We start from the raw sequence: 15,324 nt of genomic DNA, 5'->3' as shown, positions 1-15,324 counted from the left end.
GGAAATTAGTTTCTTCTCTTTTCCCCATGAGTACTTAGGTTTTGTTTTGGGCTTGAGGGAACTGGAAGAGACTTGGCAGAAAATAGAAAAGATTTTCATGAGGAATACAGTTCACATTTTCCTGTCTGCAAAACACATCATTAACAGCAATAGCTGAACAGTCCCCACCGCACTGCAGGCCTTCATAAGACAACTGCACCTCCATTTTCCCATCAAGCCCTGGAGCACAGAGATACTCAAATGCTCACACCCAGTGTTTCCAGTAGAACACAGTTTCAGGAATAAGTTATAAATAAATATATGTAACATGAGTATTAATTAATTAAAGGCTGCTTTAGCCACTACTCAACTGACATACACTTCAGTCTCTGAATTTCTCCATGTTTCTGAAACCTAAAGCTCAAGGTCAAGAAGTGGAAGTACAGAAATGGCTCATAAATGTGCTCTAAACAGCCTGAGATTGGCAGAAGTGGGATGTGAGTGTAGACCCAAGAGAGCTGAGTACTCCGCTCACAAGTAAATCCACGTCCAGCTCCTTGGGAAGACACTGGACCTTGAGGCGGGAGCAGCCCCAAGACATTGTCCCTCCGCGTATGCAGAGGGAGCCCGTACGACACCTGGTTCTTTCTGCTAGGTGCTACACCATAGCTATTGCAGAGTCCTCAGTGCTGCTCTCCTGCTCCAAGCCCACCCGGCGGATGGACTCCCTGTATTTCTGCCGTCCCAACTCAATGATGGTTTCAATCTCATCAGCAATGTCCTGGCGGCCACTCTCTTTCATGGCTGTGATCAACTTGCTCACACAGTCAGGATCCTCTGAGTTTTGCTGAGCCCATGAGAAAAGCATGTCCAGGATCTGCTTGTCAAGGTCCTCTCTGAAGAAAGAGGGAAGCAGAGAAGTAACCAACACACTCTGCTGACTGGCAACCCAAAGAGGCCTTACCTGAGTCCTAGCCCATGACTGGAGCCCCAAAGAAACCATCCAGATGCACAAATTGCTCAGTGGACCTGCCTCTTCCCCACCCATCATACAGGAGTTGCAGTTCCTGCACTAAAATGTCTCTAGAAATTTTTTTCCTAATGGAAATATCAAATTAAAGCATTCTGCTTTTGAATGTAAATTCCCCCCCAGGAACAGTACTTTGGTCATAACAAGTCTAATTCTCTCCTACTGCTCTGGCTTTTGGTCAGACTGCATGTCCCATGACATACCACAAGCTCTTTTTGAATAAAGATGATATTCACAATTAATGCCATAGACCTCTGCTCATTGTCAGAGATGGAGTCTGGCCAGGAATCCAGATCACAGAACAAAACAGGAATGTGACTCATCTGAACTACAAAGCTCATCAGGTTTGTTATTTCCCAATTTTGTTTTTCAAACATAAAGCTTTGTTTTATAACAGCAAGAGAAAAGAATCAGTTTTCCATAGAAAAAGGTAATGTTTTGAGAGGAACCATTAGTCAACCCATCTTTTATCCAGTGAAACAATTCCAGTGGGAAAACTTCCAACCAGCCAAGCATTAATTTATACTCTTACACTGCAGATAGAGAGACAGACAGACAGAACGCATCACTGTTGATCACCGTGTCCTATCTCACCTGTTATTGTATCCTATGCGCTCAATCTGCTGATAAGTCAAGCCCAGGTTCAGGCCGATGGTCTGCCAGTCAGCTCCCAGGCGCCTGGCAATGCTCAGCAGGTTTGCCTGCGTCAGGTACCCGGTCTCCGCATTGCCCAGGTTCAAGGGAGGGAAGGAGAAGCCATTTAGGGGACCCGGGTTCTCACCCCAGCGGGGTTTCAATCGCTGTGTCACAGAGAAGATAGAGAGAGAACATGCTAAACAAATTGGTTTTGTAGAGGACAGAGTCTGGGCGTTCAGTCTCCACACTGAAATTTCCTCCCTCTTACTGGAGAGGAAGGAAGATCTTGGGGCTGAAGAGTCAGGCTGTAAGAAGCAAGGAGCATTCACGCTGGCAATGACCAGCAATGCTCACTGCCTCTGAAAAATATCAAATCGGAGTGTTCACAGTCATAGCTCACACTGGAAATTTCCTTTCTTGTCTTTACAGAGTATTTTTCAATGAACCATCTACCCAAAGCATATCTGCCTCAGTGGTAAGACAGCACTTGGTCTAGATTTGTAGTTGAGGTTGCTTGCATGAGTCAGAAAGGGATGTGAGATCACGGCACGTGATCTGAAGGGAAGCATTCAGCCTACAAAGGTATTTCTTGTCTTAAGCTTCTCAAAAATCAATTAAATTCCATAAGCAAAAGTTGCATTTCTCACTGTAACACACAGCCTAGCCTTTAAAGGCCAGCGGCTCACACCAGAATACTTACACTCAATGCCTGTATTCAAATCCAGTCTAACTGCCTCATCCCAGCCCTTTCTTTTTTCCTGCTGCATGAGCTATGTGACTAAGAAATTTATGAACGAAACAGACACTTCCCTTAATTACAGCAAGCTTCCTCCTGTTCTACATCTCTCATGCATTCAAAGGATCCACCCTCTCTGACCACCCATCCAACAAGCCTGTGCTTGACAGGCAAGAGGAGCAGGAGAGCTGGAGATCACTCCCAGCAATTCACATTTCTCTTTTCAGAAGAGCTCATGGGGAGCGGGAAATCTCCACCATGACATGGTTGGGCAGTCATTTCTTGTAGGCATTCATTGCATCCATTCTCACAGAGGAAGATAAAATTAGCTGAGCAGGAAGGCCGTGATCTTACCCCATCTAGATTAATTTTTCTGTAGGAGATGACACAACTCACAGGCAGTTTGATGGGCAGAGTAGCGAGCCAGAGGGAGTCTGGTCCTTTCCTCCTCCTGCTGGCATCTTCAGGGATGCTCTCAGGAACTGCCCCTCGGTAGAAAGAGACCTTTGCAAACAGAAAGCATGCAGTGAGGCTCAGATTCCAGCACAGCCTGTTTGCATCATGGCTTTTCTGTCTGGGAAAGAATGAATTCAGCATTTCTTACTTCTCCTCAGTACACAAATAGGGCCTCCCAATTAAGTGCAACTGGGAGGAGCGCGGAAGTTCTGCCATAAGGGCTGGACTCACTGCCAACACCCCAAGAGTTAATGGCTGGAATGTTAAGTCTGAGAGCTAAGTGATGAGTGATCCTTCGAGACTGCTTTTATTGTTTATTCAGGGTTTAGTCAGTGAAATGCAAAGCCAAAGGAAAGAGGGGAGGAAGAGTCATGCCCTGCGCTCAGAGATTATTATGAGGAGCGTTGTAAAAGCAATGATGATGAGGGAGGAAATAAAAAGTCAGTGTAACTGGTTGCTCACCTGGCCTTTTACAGCTTGGCCTTTCCTGTCTACAGGGGAGGTCACATAGATTTCCTTCATGTTCTTCAAGTGGGAGTAAAAAATAAATGAGAGACGTCCATCCACGCAGTCGGGGCGATCTGTGCAGAGAAGCAGCGAACACTCAACTTGTGCAAAAAAAGTGTGCAGTTTTTCAAGCCTGGCCAACAGTCCATCATCCACTAGCAGCCTCCGTGCTACTATCTACTACTCCTTCTACTCATGCCTGAAAGAACTGTAACCCCCTCCTTCCTCGCTGGGTGATATGGGAAAGCAGAAAACACTGGTTGTGGACAAAGCAGGTCCTACAGGTGAAAAAGGAGAATGGCCACGAGGTGGAGATCAAGTTCAAAAACAGAAGGCAAGGCAGGGCATGACATTCAGATGGAGTCAAGTCCATCCTTGGTGCTTCCTTCCCATCCTTGGTCCGTTCTATCCCTTGGTGGGTAGAATCAGCTGCAATAGCACCCTGTAATGCATAAAAATAGGTCACCTATCTCTTCACCATTTCTGCAGTGGGTGCAGAAATAGGAATAGAGCTAAAGGGAAAAAATATAATCAGGTACAATATACATGTATGTAATTATCTAGAAATTAAGCCCAGCCTAAATCAGGACAGAGGGACAGACTCTGGCCTCATGAACTCCACTGAAAGACCAGTGCACTTTATTATTCTTCACAGAGTTCTGCTTAATTTACACCAATAAAACGGAGCTGTATGTTCAGGTTTTGCAGAAAATGGCTCAGTTTGCAGCTGTAACAGGTCCAGATACTTTGGAGCATAAAACATCATCTTGAGTTTTGGTCCTGCTCCTTCTTTCCTTCTCTTGTAATGGCTCCATTAGGGGGAATTCTTTGCTCTGGATTATCTCAGCAATCCCTTCTCAAAAAAAAAAAGTGTTCTCTCAGAAATAGGCAACATTAATTACATCACCATGCACATTCCTGCATGGTGTCTAAGATGCCAGGAAAAGGGCATAGCTGGCTGCAGAAGCAGATCAGTGATAAAATAAATACACTTGGCTATTGCCCTCTGCAGGCTACAACAGCATGCGAGGAAAGGAAAGCCTGCAAACAGCACTTTCATAGGGAAAAGCAGACACAAATGTTGAGTCACCAGAGAATGTGATGAGTTCAATGTCCATGGGCTGGCTGCTGTGAGTAGTGTGCAAGCTGGAGACAGAGCGGAATGCCATGGAGGAGTACAGCCCCCACCAGAAACGGGCTTACGGCTAGCGAAGCACAAGAGGTAGGAGCAGAAAGGAGCGCAGTACTACCATACCCATATCGATGCTGATGCCTCGCTCAAAAGCTGCAAAAAATTGCTCTCCCTCAAACATCTCCACCATGTCGGATGGCTCAGGTCCTCGATAGCGGTCCTGCAGCTTCTTCAGCACTGGGTCAACCTGACAAGGATGGCAACACAGGACCCCTGTGTTTGGTCTGAAGCACGTCTGTCCCTTGACCCGTGTCCCTGTGCCCACTCACCTTCAACAGAGGAAGTCCTTTTTACATGGAAAGGATGGAAACAAATGAACAAATACCCACCCTATCCCAGGTACATTCACTACAGACAAGGAAGCGGTGCTCCGAGTTTTGTGGCTTCCCTATTTCTCTTTTCAAGTAAAAAGCAGAAAAGCCTATGTGGACTAACAAAGACAGGCCACCCCAAAGCTGCCTTAAAAATGCATTTTCAGGAATGTCTCCATCTTTCTAATAGTCAGTAACTTTCAAAGACAAGGAGGGATTTATTTGCGTACCTTATCCCCCTCACAGTATGCCATTAAAAGACATTTTCTCTGCAAAAAGCCACAAGCTACATCTGAGGACACCAGAAAGCTCATTCTGGCTTTGCAGCCTGTGATTGCACTGGCAGAGCTGGAGTCTCAGAGGCAGTGCGAGAGTCAGCTGAGAGCCAAGGTGTGTATTCTTCTCTCTGTTTGTAACAGTAAACCTTCTCTCTCACCCCATCACCATCCCTGGCAGGAATACAGACACCCCGAAAGCCAAACCTTACCGTGAGTGCCATTACTGCCTCCTCTGGCAACAATCTGAGCCCAGAAACCAAGATATAAAGAATCCTTACAGATGTTTATACCTGCAGGTCATTTCAATACAGGAGAACAAATAAAGAAAAGAAAGGAGCAACCAGACCAGAGGACTATGAAGAGAGTTGGATATGCAGCCGAGTTCTGGCAGTCTCTCACCTCATTGAGCTGCACCATTTGTCAAGGTACACACTCTACCAACACAGGTGCACACTTACTTTGATAAAATAGAATCACAGAATGGTTTGGTTGGAGGGGACCTTAAAGATCATAGAATCACAGCTGGGCTACCGACCTCCCCTTTGAGACTGACCTGTTGCCCCTAGGCTCACCTCCAGCATTCGAGGTTTTATCCCCATCCCCCTTCAGACCTAGTTTAAAGCCCTCTCAATCAGCCCTCAATCAGATCATCTAGTTCCAACCTCCCTGCCATGAGGGCAACACGGCTGAAGGCTGACACCCCTAGGGTAGAGGCAGCAGAAGAGAATGCCTGAGCACTTCCCATCTCCTTCCCATCTCCTTCCATACGTCAGCCAGATTAGCTCAAACTAATAGCATAAATTAATGTGATGTGGCACTGAAGCAGATTAAGGAGGGCCCATACATTCTGTTCCACTGCTTGAACTGCAAACAGGAAGGAACATCAGGAAGAGTACCATTTCTAACCACTCCAGCTGAAACCAAAGCAGTGCTTCCGCCCACACTACTAGCCCATGGCAGACAAGTGACGTGTTAACTTTAACATCTTTGACTGACGTTTAGGCCAATGTGTTTTACCTCGTGTTTGCTGGACACTAACAGCACACACATGGCCAGTTACTGTGGCTCAGCTGACTTTAGCAGCCCAGTTCTCAAGGTCTGCAGGGAAGGAAATCACTGCGTGGCACCCACCACTGCATAGAATGAGTTTTTCTTCTTCCCCCAGCTCCCAGTATCACGCTATCAACAGAGCATGGTGGCAGCATACCCCAGCCATGACCCTGGGGCAGTGAACAGGACCATTTGGTGCACTGCACCCACCACTGCATAGAATGAGTTTTTCTTCTTCCCCCAGCTCCCAGTATCACGCTATCAACAGAGCGTGGTGGCAGTGAACAGGACCATTCGGTGCACTGCTGCCCTTACATCCTACAAAGGGAGGCCCAAGAAGCTCAAGAGCAAGGCAATGCAACCCAGATCAGACCTTGTGCTTGGGGACACACTGTAGCAGGACTTGCTCGGGGTCCTTCTTCCTCTGCAGAGCAATGAAGTTCACCTGGTACATACGCAGCCGCTCATAGACTTTCTTGGCAATGCCTCCAATGTAGGTCTTGGTGGTGTACCACAGCCAGTACCTGGCAGACAAGGAATTAAGAAAAAGAAGGGATCCTATCTAGGAAGAGAAGTCAGTGTCATACCCACGTGACTGTAAAAAATGATGGGTAAAGACAATGTGTTAAGCTGGGCCTGACTTGCAAAGGGAAAAGGGAACGGGTAGGGTTCATGGCATGACCCCTGGTCAGAGTGTGGGAAAAGCAAGGCAAAGGAACATCTCATCTTTTCCTTGGGACTAATCCTGCACTTACCAGGAGAAGTGGGTGACTTCAAACACTGCATAAAGATGGGTGAATTCCAGCACCACCTGACTGGTAATGTCATCCCAGGTTTGGCCCTCCAGGTCACCATGGAGAAGATGCAGCCTTGACCGATCCAAATTTAGCCCTAAAGACAACAACGATCAAGAGCTGCTATACACAACAGAAGCCTTTATTCATGGCTTTACAAACCCAGCCACAGTTTGGGTGATTCACTTTTTAAAAGCATCAAATTAAGGCTCATGGCCTTCTCTTCAGCATCCAGGACTGAACTCTGGTCAAAGAAAAGCAGCAATAAAAGCATGAGGCTACCCCAATGCTTCCAGGATATTCTGGCAGAATAGGCCAGACTTAAACTGATAGTGTACTGATTTCCACCAACAGATTCATCAGACAATTCCCACCACCAATATCTAGGGTTATTAACTAAGTTCTACTTCTTTCTAAACATACATCCCACAGACCTTTCAATCCCAATGAACTTTAGACATACAAATACCAGGTAATGTTACAATGAAGGCCAAGCTGCACCAGAAAAGATTTTACTTCTTCATAAGAAAGCCAGGAAAGGTCAAAGAAGACAGGAATTAGGAGACACAGCATACTCGGCACGCAAACAGAGGAATACCTGGCAAGGCTGAGGCTGTTTATCGCAATATTCAGTGTATGATTGCATGCTTTTAACTGCAGTGGCTCAGCACCTGATTCATGAGCAAGGAAGTAAGAGAGAAGCCAGATCCCTGGAGGCAGCATCTTCATTACCTCCTTCAAGCTATTCCCAATCACGAATCAAAGCCCTTTTACAAAGTATCTCCTCAGTTGGCAGGAGCGCCTCTCCAACCCATCACACCAAACCCAGCAGGTTAAATAGACATGCAGTTCAGCACAGAAATCCATTTGCTGAGGCCCATCTCCCAGCTTGTGCCGCTGGTCTGTGAAGCCCAGCACTGGTTTGCTGGACCTGAACTACCTCCAGCTCCCACCACCCTGCATCACTACTCACGCAGCAGACACACCTTGCTGTTCCTGCAGGAAAAGCAGCAAGCTTTATTATTAACAGGAGAGGCAAACAAAATTCCCAGTTTCCCTTTCGTGGTTTTCCACATATGGTATTTCTTTTTGCCAATTTTGGGAATAAACTGACCTGTAACACCGGGCGGGAGGGGCAGCTGAATTCTCACTGGCCTGAGAAAATCCACCAGGGAGTCCTGGGAGAGGCAGAGCAGGGGACTGGCTCTGCACCCTGCATCGGCCGTGATTTCCTCTAGCTCTTCTGCAGAGACCGACAGCACCTGGACGTGGAAGACAGCACAGTGAGCAAAGCAGTCAGGCACCCAAATTCCCTCATCGCTCACTCAGTTCCCTCAGCACCCAGCAGGCAAATGCTGCTCTTGGCTCAGGGCCTGGTGAGAAATGGAAGCACAGTGAACTTTGGCTGAAGTTTGCTCTAATCCCCGTGTCAACCTGGCAAGCTGGGACAGACCAAGGTATAACAATAGCATTCAGCACGATCTAGCAACTCCACAGAACAATTAATTTTAGCAAGGCAGCTTTAGAATTAGATCTACATAAATAATCCCCCCCAATCTCACTCACTGAGCTGTTCTGTCAGGCTCGGTATGTTTTGCAAAGGAACAAGAGGCAAAGTCTCCTCGTGTTTCCTTCACAGCAACTACCTGCAGATCTGCCGGCAGAAGCACTACCAGAGCTTCCAGGAGATCCCTTTCCCACACAGGACAGCTTGGAGCGCAGCCCCCGTTGCAGGCAGGGAAGCTAAGACAGAGGTGATCTGAGATGGGTCAGCCCATGAAGCATCCATGTCAGACACGAATTACCCTAGGGCGGACATCTCCTCTTCGGCTCCCCTACTTGACATGGGACAACAGCTTGGTTTTTGGCTTAGCAAAGTTTGTTTTTTAAAGTATGCATACCTGCAGCTTGACACTGCGAGTCTCTTCAGTGACTCCAGGAGGAAAGGTCACTTTGATGTTTGGATCCACACTGGAAAAGAGCAATGTCCCCTCTGTTGGCACTTTGCATTCGTTTTGCACAAGTCGAGACACAACGAGGAACCAAGAGAAGTGAAGGACACTACAGTGAGCCACATGCTTCTGTAACAGAAGACAGGGAAGAAGAGGAAACATAATAGGCATATAACATAACGCAATAAAGGCAGGAAAATAAGTGCCAGAAACAGCCGAGCAGATGAAAGCACTAGAACAGGGATGAAGCATGGCAGACTGCAGCTCATCACCTTCAGGAGACACACCTCCATGACAGAGGAAACCTGGAGCTGAAAGCCACTATATTTTATAGCAGTTGGTCAAAACACAGCTCATGAGATCTTTCAAACAGGCTTATTCTTGGCTGGGCAAAACTAAAGAGGGGAACAGGAACAATGTGTGTCACTGGTCATTCCAAGCTGCTTACCTTTGATTTTCTCTTCTGCTCCACTCTTGTTCTCAGATCACTCCAGCTCTGCCCACTGAAGGTCCGAACTACCACCTCACGCTGGTGAAGGGTTTGAGGGGAGGCATACGGCATCCAGATCTGCACCTCCTGGCAAAAAAAGCATTCCCATGAGACACCAATAGAAAGGATAAAACCAAGCCTAGCTCTGCTCTGTGGTTTCCCAGGATAGGAACCTCCTCTGTCCTGCAGCCTTCAGGGAGGTGACAGGAGATGTCAGGTCCACTATGTAGTGTAACGGCAGGAAAAGTTCAGCAGCTTGTGGGCAGAAAGGGCAAAGCAACTGTTGCAGTGAGTTGCTGTCAGCCATGAGGGAGCTGGTGGTGTAAGTACTCACCAGCTTGAATGAAAACCACACAATCAGACTTTTAGGGAAGGATGTGAACCATTCTCCTTGCAGACTAAGGCCGAATGCTGGAACTGCTGGCACAGGAGGAGGGTTGTGAGTGAGAAAAGTTATAGCTCAGCTCAAGCGGGAGCACTGGGGAAGGCAAAGGAGCCAGAGCAGCACAGTGCCAGAGAAGCTGGCTGTGTCCTTTGCAGCAGGGCTTCTCTGAAAGGCAGTCCTGCAGCTACTGAAAGGCAGCAGTGATGGGGGCAGCCATCTCAAAAGTCCCAAAAGACTCTCTCGGAAGACTCTGCTGAGCTACTGCAGAGGCAGATTGATCATGAGGCGACCTAGATGTGTCCTCACCTGCTGGAATTTGACCCCATGAGGCTGCAGCTCTAGGACTCTACTTAGCAGGACATCATGGTGTCTCAGCTTTACCCACTGAGGGTCCGGTGCGAGTGTTCGGAAGTAGATCCGCAGAGGGTCAGATGCAGTCCCCGGTGGAAAGTAGAAATGGATGCCACAGGCCAGGACGACTTTGCAGCCTTCAGAGGTGACAGTAAAGCTTCCAGAAAAAATGCATTAATGTATGACACCATGCAATGACTTCAGCCCTCCAAAGATCAGCAGAAGAATCTCCTACCTTGTGTTTGACTGGCCTTCTGAGGCCATAAGTTCCTATACACACATGGAACACCCACCATGCACCAATTTTGTTTGGGACCTTGTTACACCATTGTAATACAAGTTCTTAGTAACAGAGGCTTACCTGTCCTCTCCTGATGCAAGGAAGAGTCTTCGTACCGCTCCAGCACTGGATTCATCTGCAGCAATAAGAAGGTTTGGGTAGGAGGAGGAGACAGAGGTTACTTAAATCAGGGTAGACAAGAAAGGCTGAATTTGCATTTCAGTTTTGGCTTAATCCTAATCTGACAGAAGTCGCTAACAGAACCCTGCTCACACTGCACCGGGCTTCAGATCAAGCACCAGCAGGATGGGAAGAGGCCTAGGGAACCCAAGACGCACTGGAAATGCTGACTCTCCCCCAGGAAAAATCCGAAGCATGGGGAATTAGAAAATATTCCAGTCTACCACCCCTGCAGCTCTCAGGGCCATGGCTGATTGCATGGGGCCACCCCTGGGAATCTGTGCTTGCTCTTAGGAATGCGAGCACCATTGGGAAACCCTGCTCAGATTCCTGCTCATTCATCACCTTCGTCTTGGACAAAGAGCTGCTCCTCTGCTGCCTGGGAACCACAGGAAAGCAGGAGGTAACTGCATGGCAGAATGACCTCTTATTGCTCTCTGTGCTTCTAGCAAGAGCCACCACAGCCTTAGGGCCATGCAGCAAGTCCAAGAACAGGTGCTCACCTCTGCTAAAAAGGCTGGACTCCTTTAGGGGTCTCTCCTGATCCATTACTTGTGAATCCCATTTTCACTTCCACTGTAAAACCTTTCCTAGCAAGCCCAGTTCCAGGGACCGCTGAGCCCTTCAGACTGGGCTCGGGCTCACAAAAACAGAACTAGTACTGTCTATATCCTTACAACCCAATAATCATTCCAGACAAATAAATACTGATCTGATTCCCCCCTGCTTGTCTTTTCTAATCCAAACCCATCCACACCATGCTGGGCCAAGTGAGGGAACAGCTGGGCAGTACCCAGAGCAGCAGAAGCCTTGCAATTACCAGCCTGCGGGGATGGCTCAGTTTCTCCTAAGGGATTGCCTCGGAGGCGCACGAATGGTGAGGTCTGGATCTCTGGGGGGACAGCACGGAGGCAATTGTTCTGCAGATCAAGTCTGGACAAGTTGGGCAGGCTGGCAAGCGAGGCAGGGACCGTCACCAGGAGATTGCTGTGGAGATGCAGGCGCCGCAGAGATTTCAAATTGGCTGCAGGTTAGAACAAGAAGTGACCCCCTATCCGTGCTGTTAATTGCATTGCACATCAGCTCTAACGCCCCCGCTGCTCTCCTCATCACATGTACACACACACACAATAAGGGAAAAGCACAAGAGCCCAACATCTCTTTAGCTCACAAAATAAAGGGGTCCACGGAATTAGCAGCCTCCTCTGTCCTCTGTTTTTCAGCACCCAGCTACGAGTATGGGTGTAAGATGCTTCTGTAACAGCATCAATGACAACCTTGGGCACAAAATAATACAGGACCCAAGAGCCAGGAAGCTGGGCAGCAGAAGTCAGAGCCTGGTTCCATGGACTGGTCAACACTGGACAGCATGATTTCAAGCCCAGATTTGCATCCCATTAAACCCCAGCTCTTCTGTTTCCAGTCCTGGGTGCTACCCAAAACCAGCCAGGCCAGATCCTTGGCTATTGTAAACTGTATTGAAATCTTAGCAGTCTTGCTGATCCACAGAAGCAGACAGCATGGTCCAGAGTCGTTAATGCTCAAAAGGATTGACTAAAACAAACATGTTTCTTCTCGATATCCCTTCCGTTTGGCTCTAACGTAACAGATGCTTTGTGCTAACAACTCTGGGGACAGAGACCAAGGGCCTCAGGGGTCCTAGAATGTACCAAAATCTCAGCATGCCCATGTCCTTCTTCTCCCCTAGAAAATACACACCTAAGGAGTCTGGGATGCTCGATAAGCGATTCCCAGAGAGATCCAGCTCTGTGCAGTTGTGCAGATTCCCAACTTCTTCAGGGAGGAATTCCAAAGCATTTTCAGAGAGATCCAGGTCCTGCAGCACTGCCAGTTCTCCAATGCTCTGAGGTAAGTCCTTCAGCTGATTTTTCATAGCAGAGAAGAAAGTCAGCTTGCTCAGAGAGCCGAAGTCCTCAGGGAGTGCCACCAGGCTGTTGTGGCTCACCAGGAGCACGCGGAGGCTGGGGAGGTGGACGATGCAGCTGGGCAAGGTGGAGAGGCTGTTGAAGCTGAGATCCAGGTGGGTAAGACAGCTCAGGTTCCCAACGTCTGGTGGCAAGCTTGTCAGGGAGCCACGCTGACATGAACCAAACTCATCCCTGGCATGGCCACCTGGGTATGGAGGGAAGTGGAGGAAGAGGTCAATACGCTACAGGGATACCTCACCAGCCTCACGTGAGACTCCTTAGCGCAGAGATCCAGAAGATGAGGGGTTACTGCTCACAATGATTACAAAGAAAAGTGGGTTTTCTGCTCCTTGCCTCAGTTTCTAGATCAGCGAAAGGGTGAAGACCTGTTATGAAATCAAGAGATGCCACAATCAAACCGTAGAGCTCTGCTAAACACATCTGGAGTCAAAGCTCAGAAAGAGCCAGGCCACTCCACACATCTACCACCCTTCAGCAGGGTGGCCCATACCCCTCCAAGCCTCCCACTCTCCTTCCCCACCTCTTCCCCAGCAGCACCAGTAGCCCACACACACCACTTTATGGACTAAGGAGACATTTCTCACCCTCCAGCCTTTGCCCATGCTGTTGAGGGATGAACAGCCCTGAGGACTGAGATCTGCCCTTGCAAGACTGGAGACCAGATGTAAGGAAAGCAGTGAAAATGTGGGGAAAAAAAAAAAAGCAGGTAATTCAGTATTGTGTCAGCCAGATAGAGCAGAAAGGGAAGGATACAAGTTCCCCACCCCAGCTTGTGAACACTCAAACTGGAGAAGTCGAGCAAACAAAAGGAAACTTCCAAAAGTCTCCATTTCTTCATAATTTCTGACTCTCCCTCCATCGTTGTCTATTTGTATACACACACAGCAGAGGGCACCAAACATTTTTTATGCTGCATAATGGTAAAAAATGAGAACAATCAAATTAACAGACACATTGCTCTTTGTACATAAGAAAATCTTAGCGAATTATTTTATTGCACTTCAGGATGGTGTGTGTACATCTCACAAAACAAGCCTGACAAAAGGTATCGCCGTTACCCTCACCTTACTAAAGGGGGGAAAGACAAATGAAATTATTCACATGAGAAATCTGTGGCAGATACAGAAATGAACCTCAATCTTTTCAGTTTTCAGCTAGAACCCTGAATTCTGGCCACAAACTCCTTTTTTCTCTCACTTCTTTTTAAAATTCTACCTCCCAAAGAGCAGATGATTCAGTCTGATACAGAATTATACCATTTGTACTGAGATCCTCCTACAATAAAGAGATGAGAAAGTCAAAGAATGATCTAATATTTATAGGTCTAACAGTTATTACAGCTTGACGAATTACATCATACTTTTGATAAAATGTTGAGCAGCCTTTTCTGGTCTGTCTTGAACTCAGCTAAACCTACGCTCACTGACACTAAGCAAGGATTAAGCTAGGATTGATTCAGATGGAAACACAGCAAAGACAGCTCATTATATTCCCAAAAATGAAACAGGGGCTGAACATTTACCAAAAAATCCAATACCTTTCAATCCCCCTCTCCTTGCATAACTGTGCAAAAAATGGTCGTCTTCTAGAGGACGGCTAAAGAAAATTTAAGGTTGGACTCAACGATCTTAAAGGTCCTTTCTAACCTAAACGATTCTATGATTCTATAAAATGTTGCAGTATCAACCCAACCAGACTCCAAAACCTGGTCCCGAGGCAGCTGTAGAGACAAAGGAAGGAAATAAGAGTCTAGAAGCTGTATCTTGTTGAAATCTGCATGCAGCTCTGCGCAAGGCTAAGAGCCAAAGCTGTAGTAAGGGGCACTAGAATAAAACAATTCCGAGGGCAGTTTGTCCTGCAGATGTGGAGAGAAGGATAAAAAAAGAAAAAGCTGAGCCTGGAAAAGTTGGATGGTGACGGGCCCAGGAATTTACCTTTGAGCACCAGGGATTTCAGGTGCTTCAGATGAGGAAGGATGCCCAGCGTGGTGCCAAGGAGGCGATCGTTGCTGCTGAGCCGGAGGAACTCCACCTGGACCACCTCTCCCCGTCGCCCCTTGAACAGCTGGAGGAATCGGTGGCAGCCGTCAGGATAAACATCCAGGTTCAGCCTGTTGTCTGCAAGGCAGGAGCCAGCGAGTGCAGAAGCCCCCGAAGCCCCCTCCCCGCACTCGTCCCTGAGCTCCAGCAGCTCTGCCATCTTCTGCATCTTGTCCACGGGGTCCGGACATGCTCTGACTTGCCAGGCAGGCAGGCACCGGCGGCACCACGAGGCAGCCGGGACAAGGAGGAGGAGGAAAAATGGCTCTGAAAGAGAACACAAGTGCACGATGAAGGCCTCCTGCCCCAGCCCAGAGTGGCTGGAAACAGTTTATAATCACAGCAAGAGGGCAGGAGGGATTACGCGAGTGTTACTGAAAGATTTGTGGGCAGAGAGCACAGAAAAGCGAGGTGATGGATGCCACGGAGGCTTCTCCTCCTAGAGAAAACCTCTGAGTTTCCCCAGCTGACATCTCAGCAGGGAATGGAGCAATTACCCACCATCAGAATAAATAGCAATATTAACTTTAAAAAAATGTAAATGTAAATGCCTATGCTTTATGCAGATTTGAAAGTGTCTTAGTGGGAAGCTTTACAAGAGCCCAGAGGCTGCTCACATGCTGCAACGGGTCCTCATCGAATAACGGGATAAAAGTGAGCGTAAATGAAAATAGGCAAAGGGCAGCAGAACAAACGTGGCAGGGAGGGGGTTAGAGAAGGCACAGCCGT

At 47.7% G+C, this 15,324-nt stretch overlaps 1 protein-coding gene across 1 annotated transcript; it reads right to left on the bottom strand.

The window, feature by feature from the left end:
- Nucleotides 1–637: 637 nt before the first annotated feature.
- PIDD1 (p53-induced death domain protein 1) lies at nt 638–14,764 on the bottom strand. The gene is made up of 15 exons (XM_009706131.1): nt 14,491–14,764; nt 12,327–12,740; nt 11,428–11,631; nt 10,509–10,563; nt 10,103–10,304; nt 9,370–9,498; nt 8,871–9,050; nt 8,084–8,231; nt 6,931–7,066; nt 6,549–6,699; nt 4,600–4,723; nt 3,300–3,418; nt 2,778–2,885; nt 1,604–1,809; nt 638–875 (listed from the first exon to the last, which is right to left on the bottom strand). Exons 1-15 carry the CDS (start codon nt 14,762–14,764, stop codon nt 638–640), a joined length of 2,688 nt encoding a protein of 895 aa, XP_009704433.1.
- Nucleotides 14,765–15,324: the final 560 nt, after the last annotated feature.

The sequence above is a fragment of the Cariama cristata genome, unplaced genomic scaffold (genome assembly GCF_000690535.1).
Source record: "Cariama cristata isolate BGI_N322 unplaced genomic scaffold, ASM69053v1 scaffold15308, whole genome shotgun sequence".
Lineage (NCBI taxonomy): Eukaryota > Metazoa > Chordata > Aves > Cariamiformes > Cariamidae > Cariama > Cariama cristata.
The sequence above is the reverse complement of the archived record's forward strand: the minus strand, read 5'-3'. Positions and strand labels throughout refer to the sequence as shown.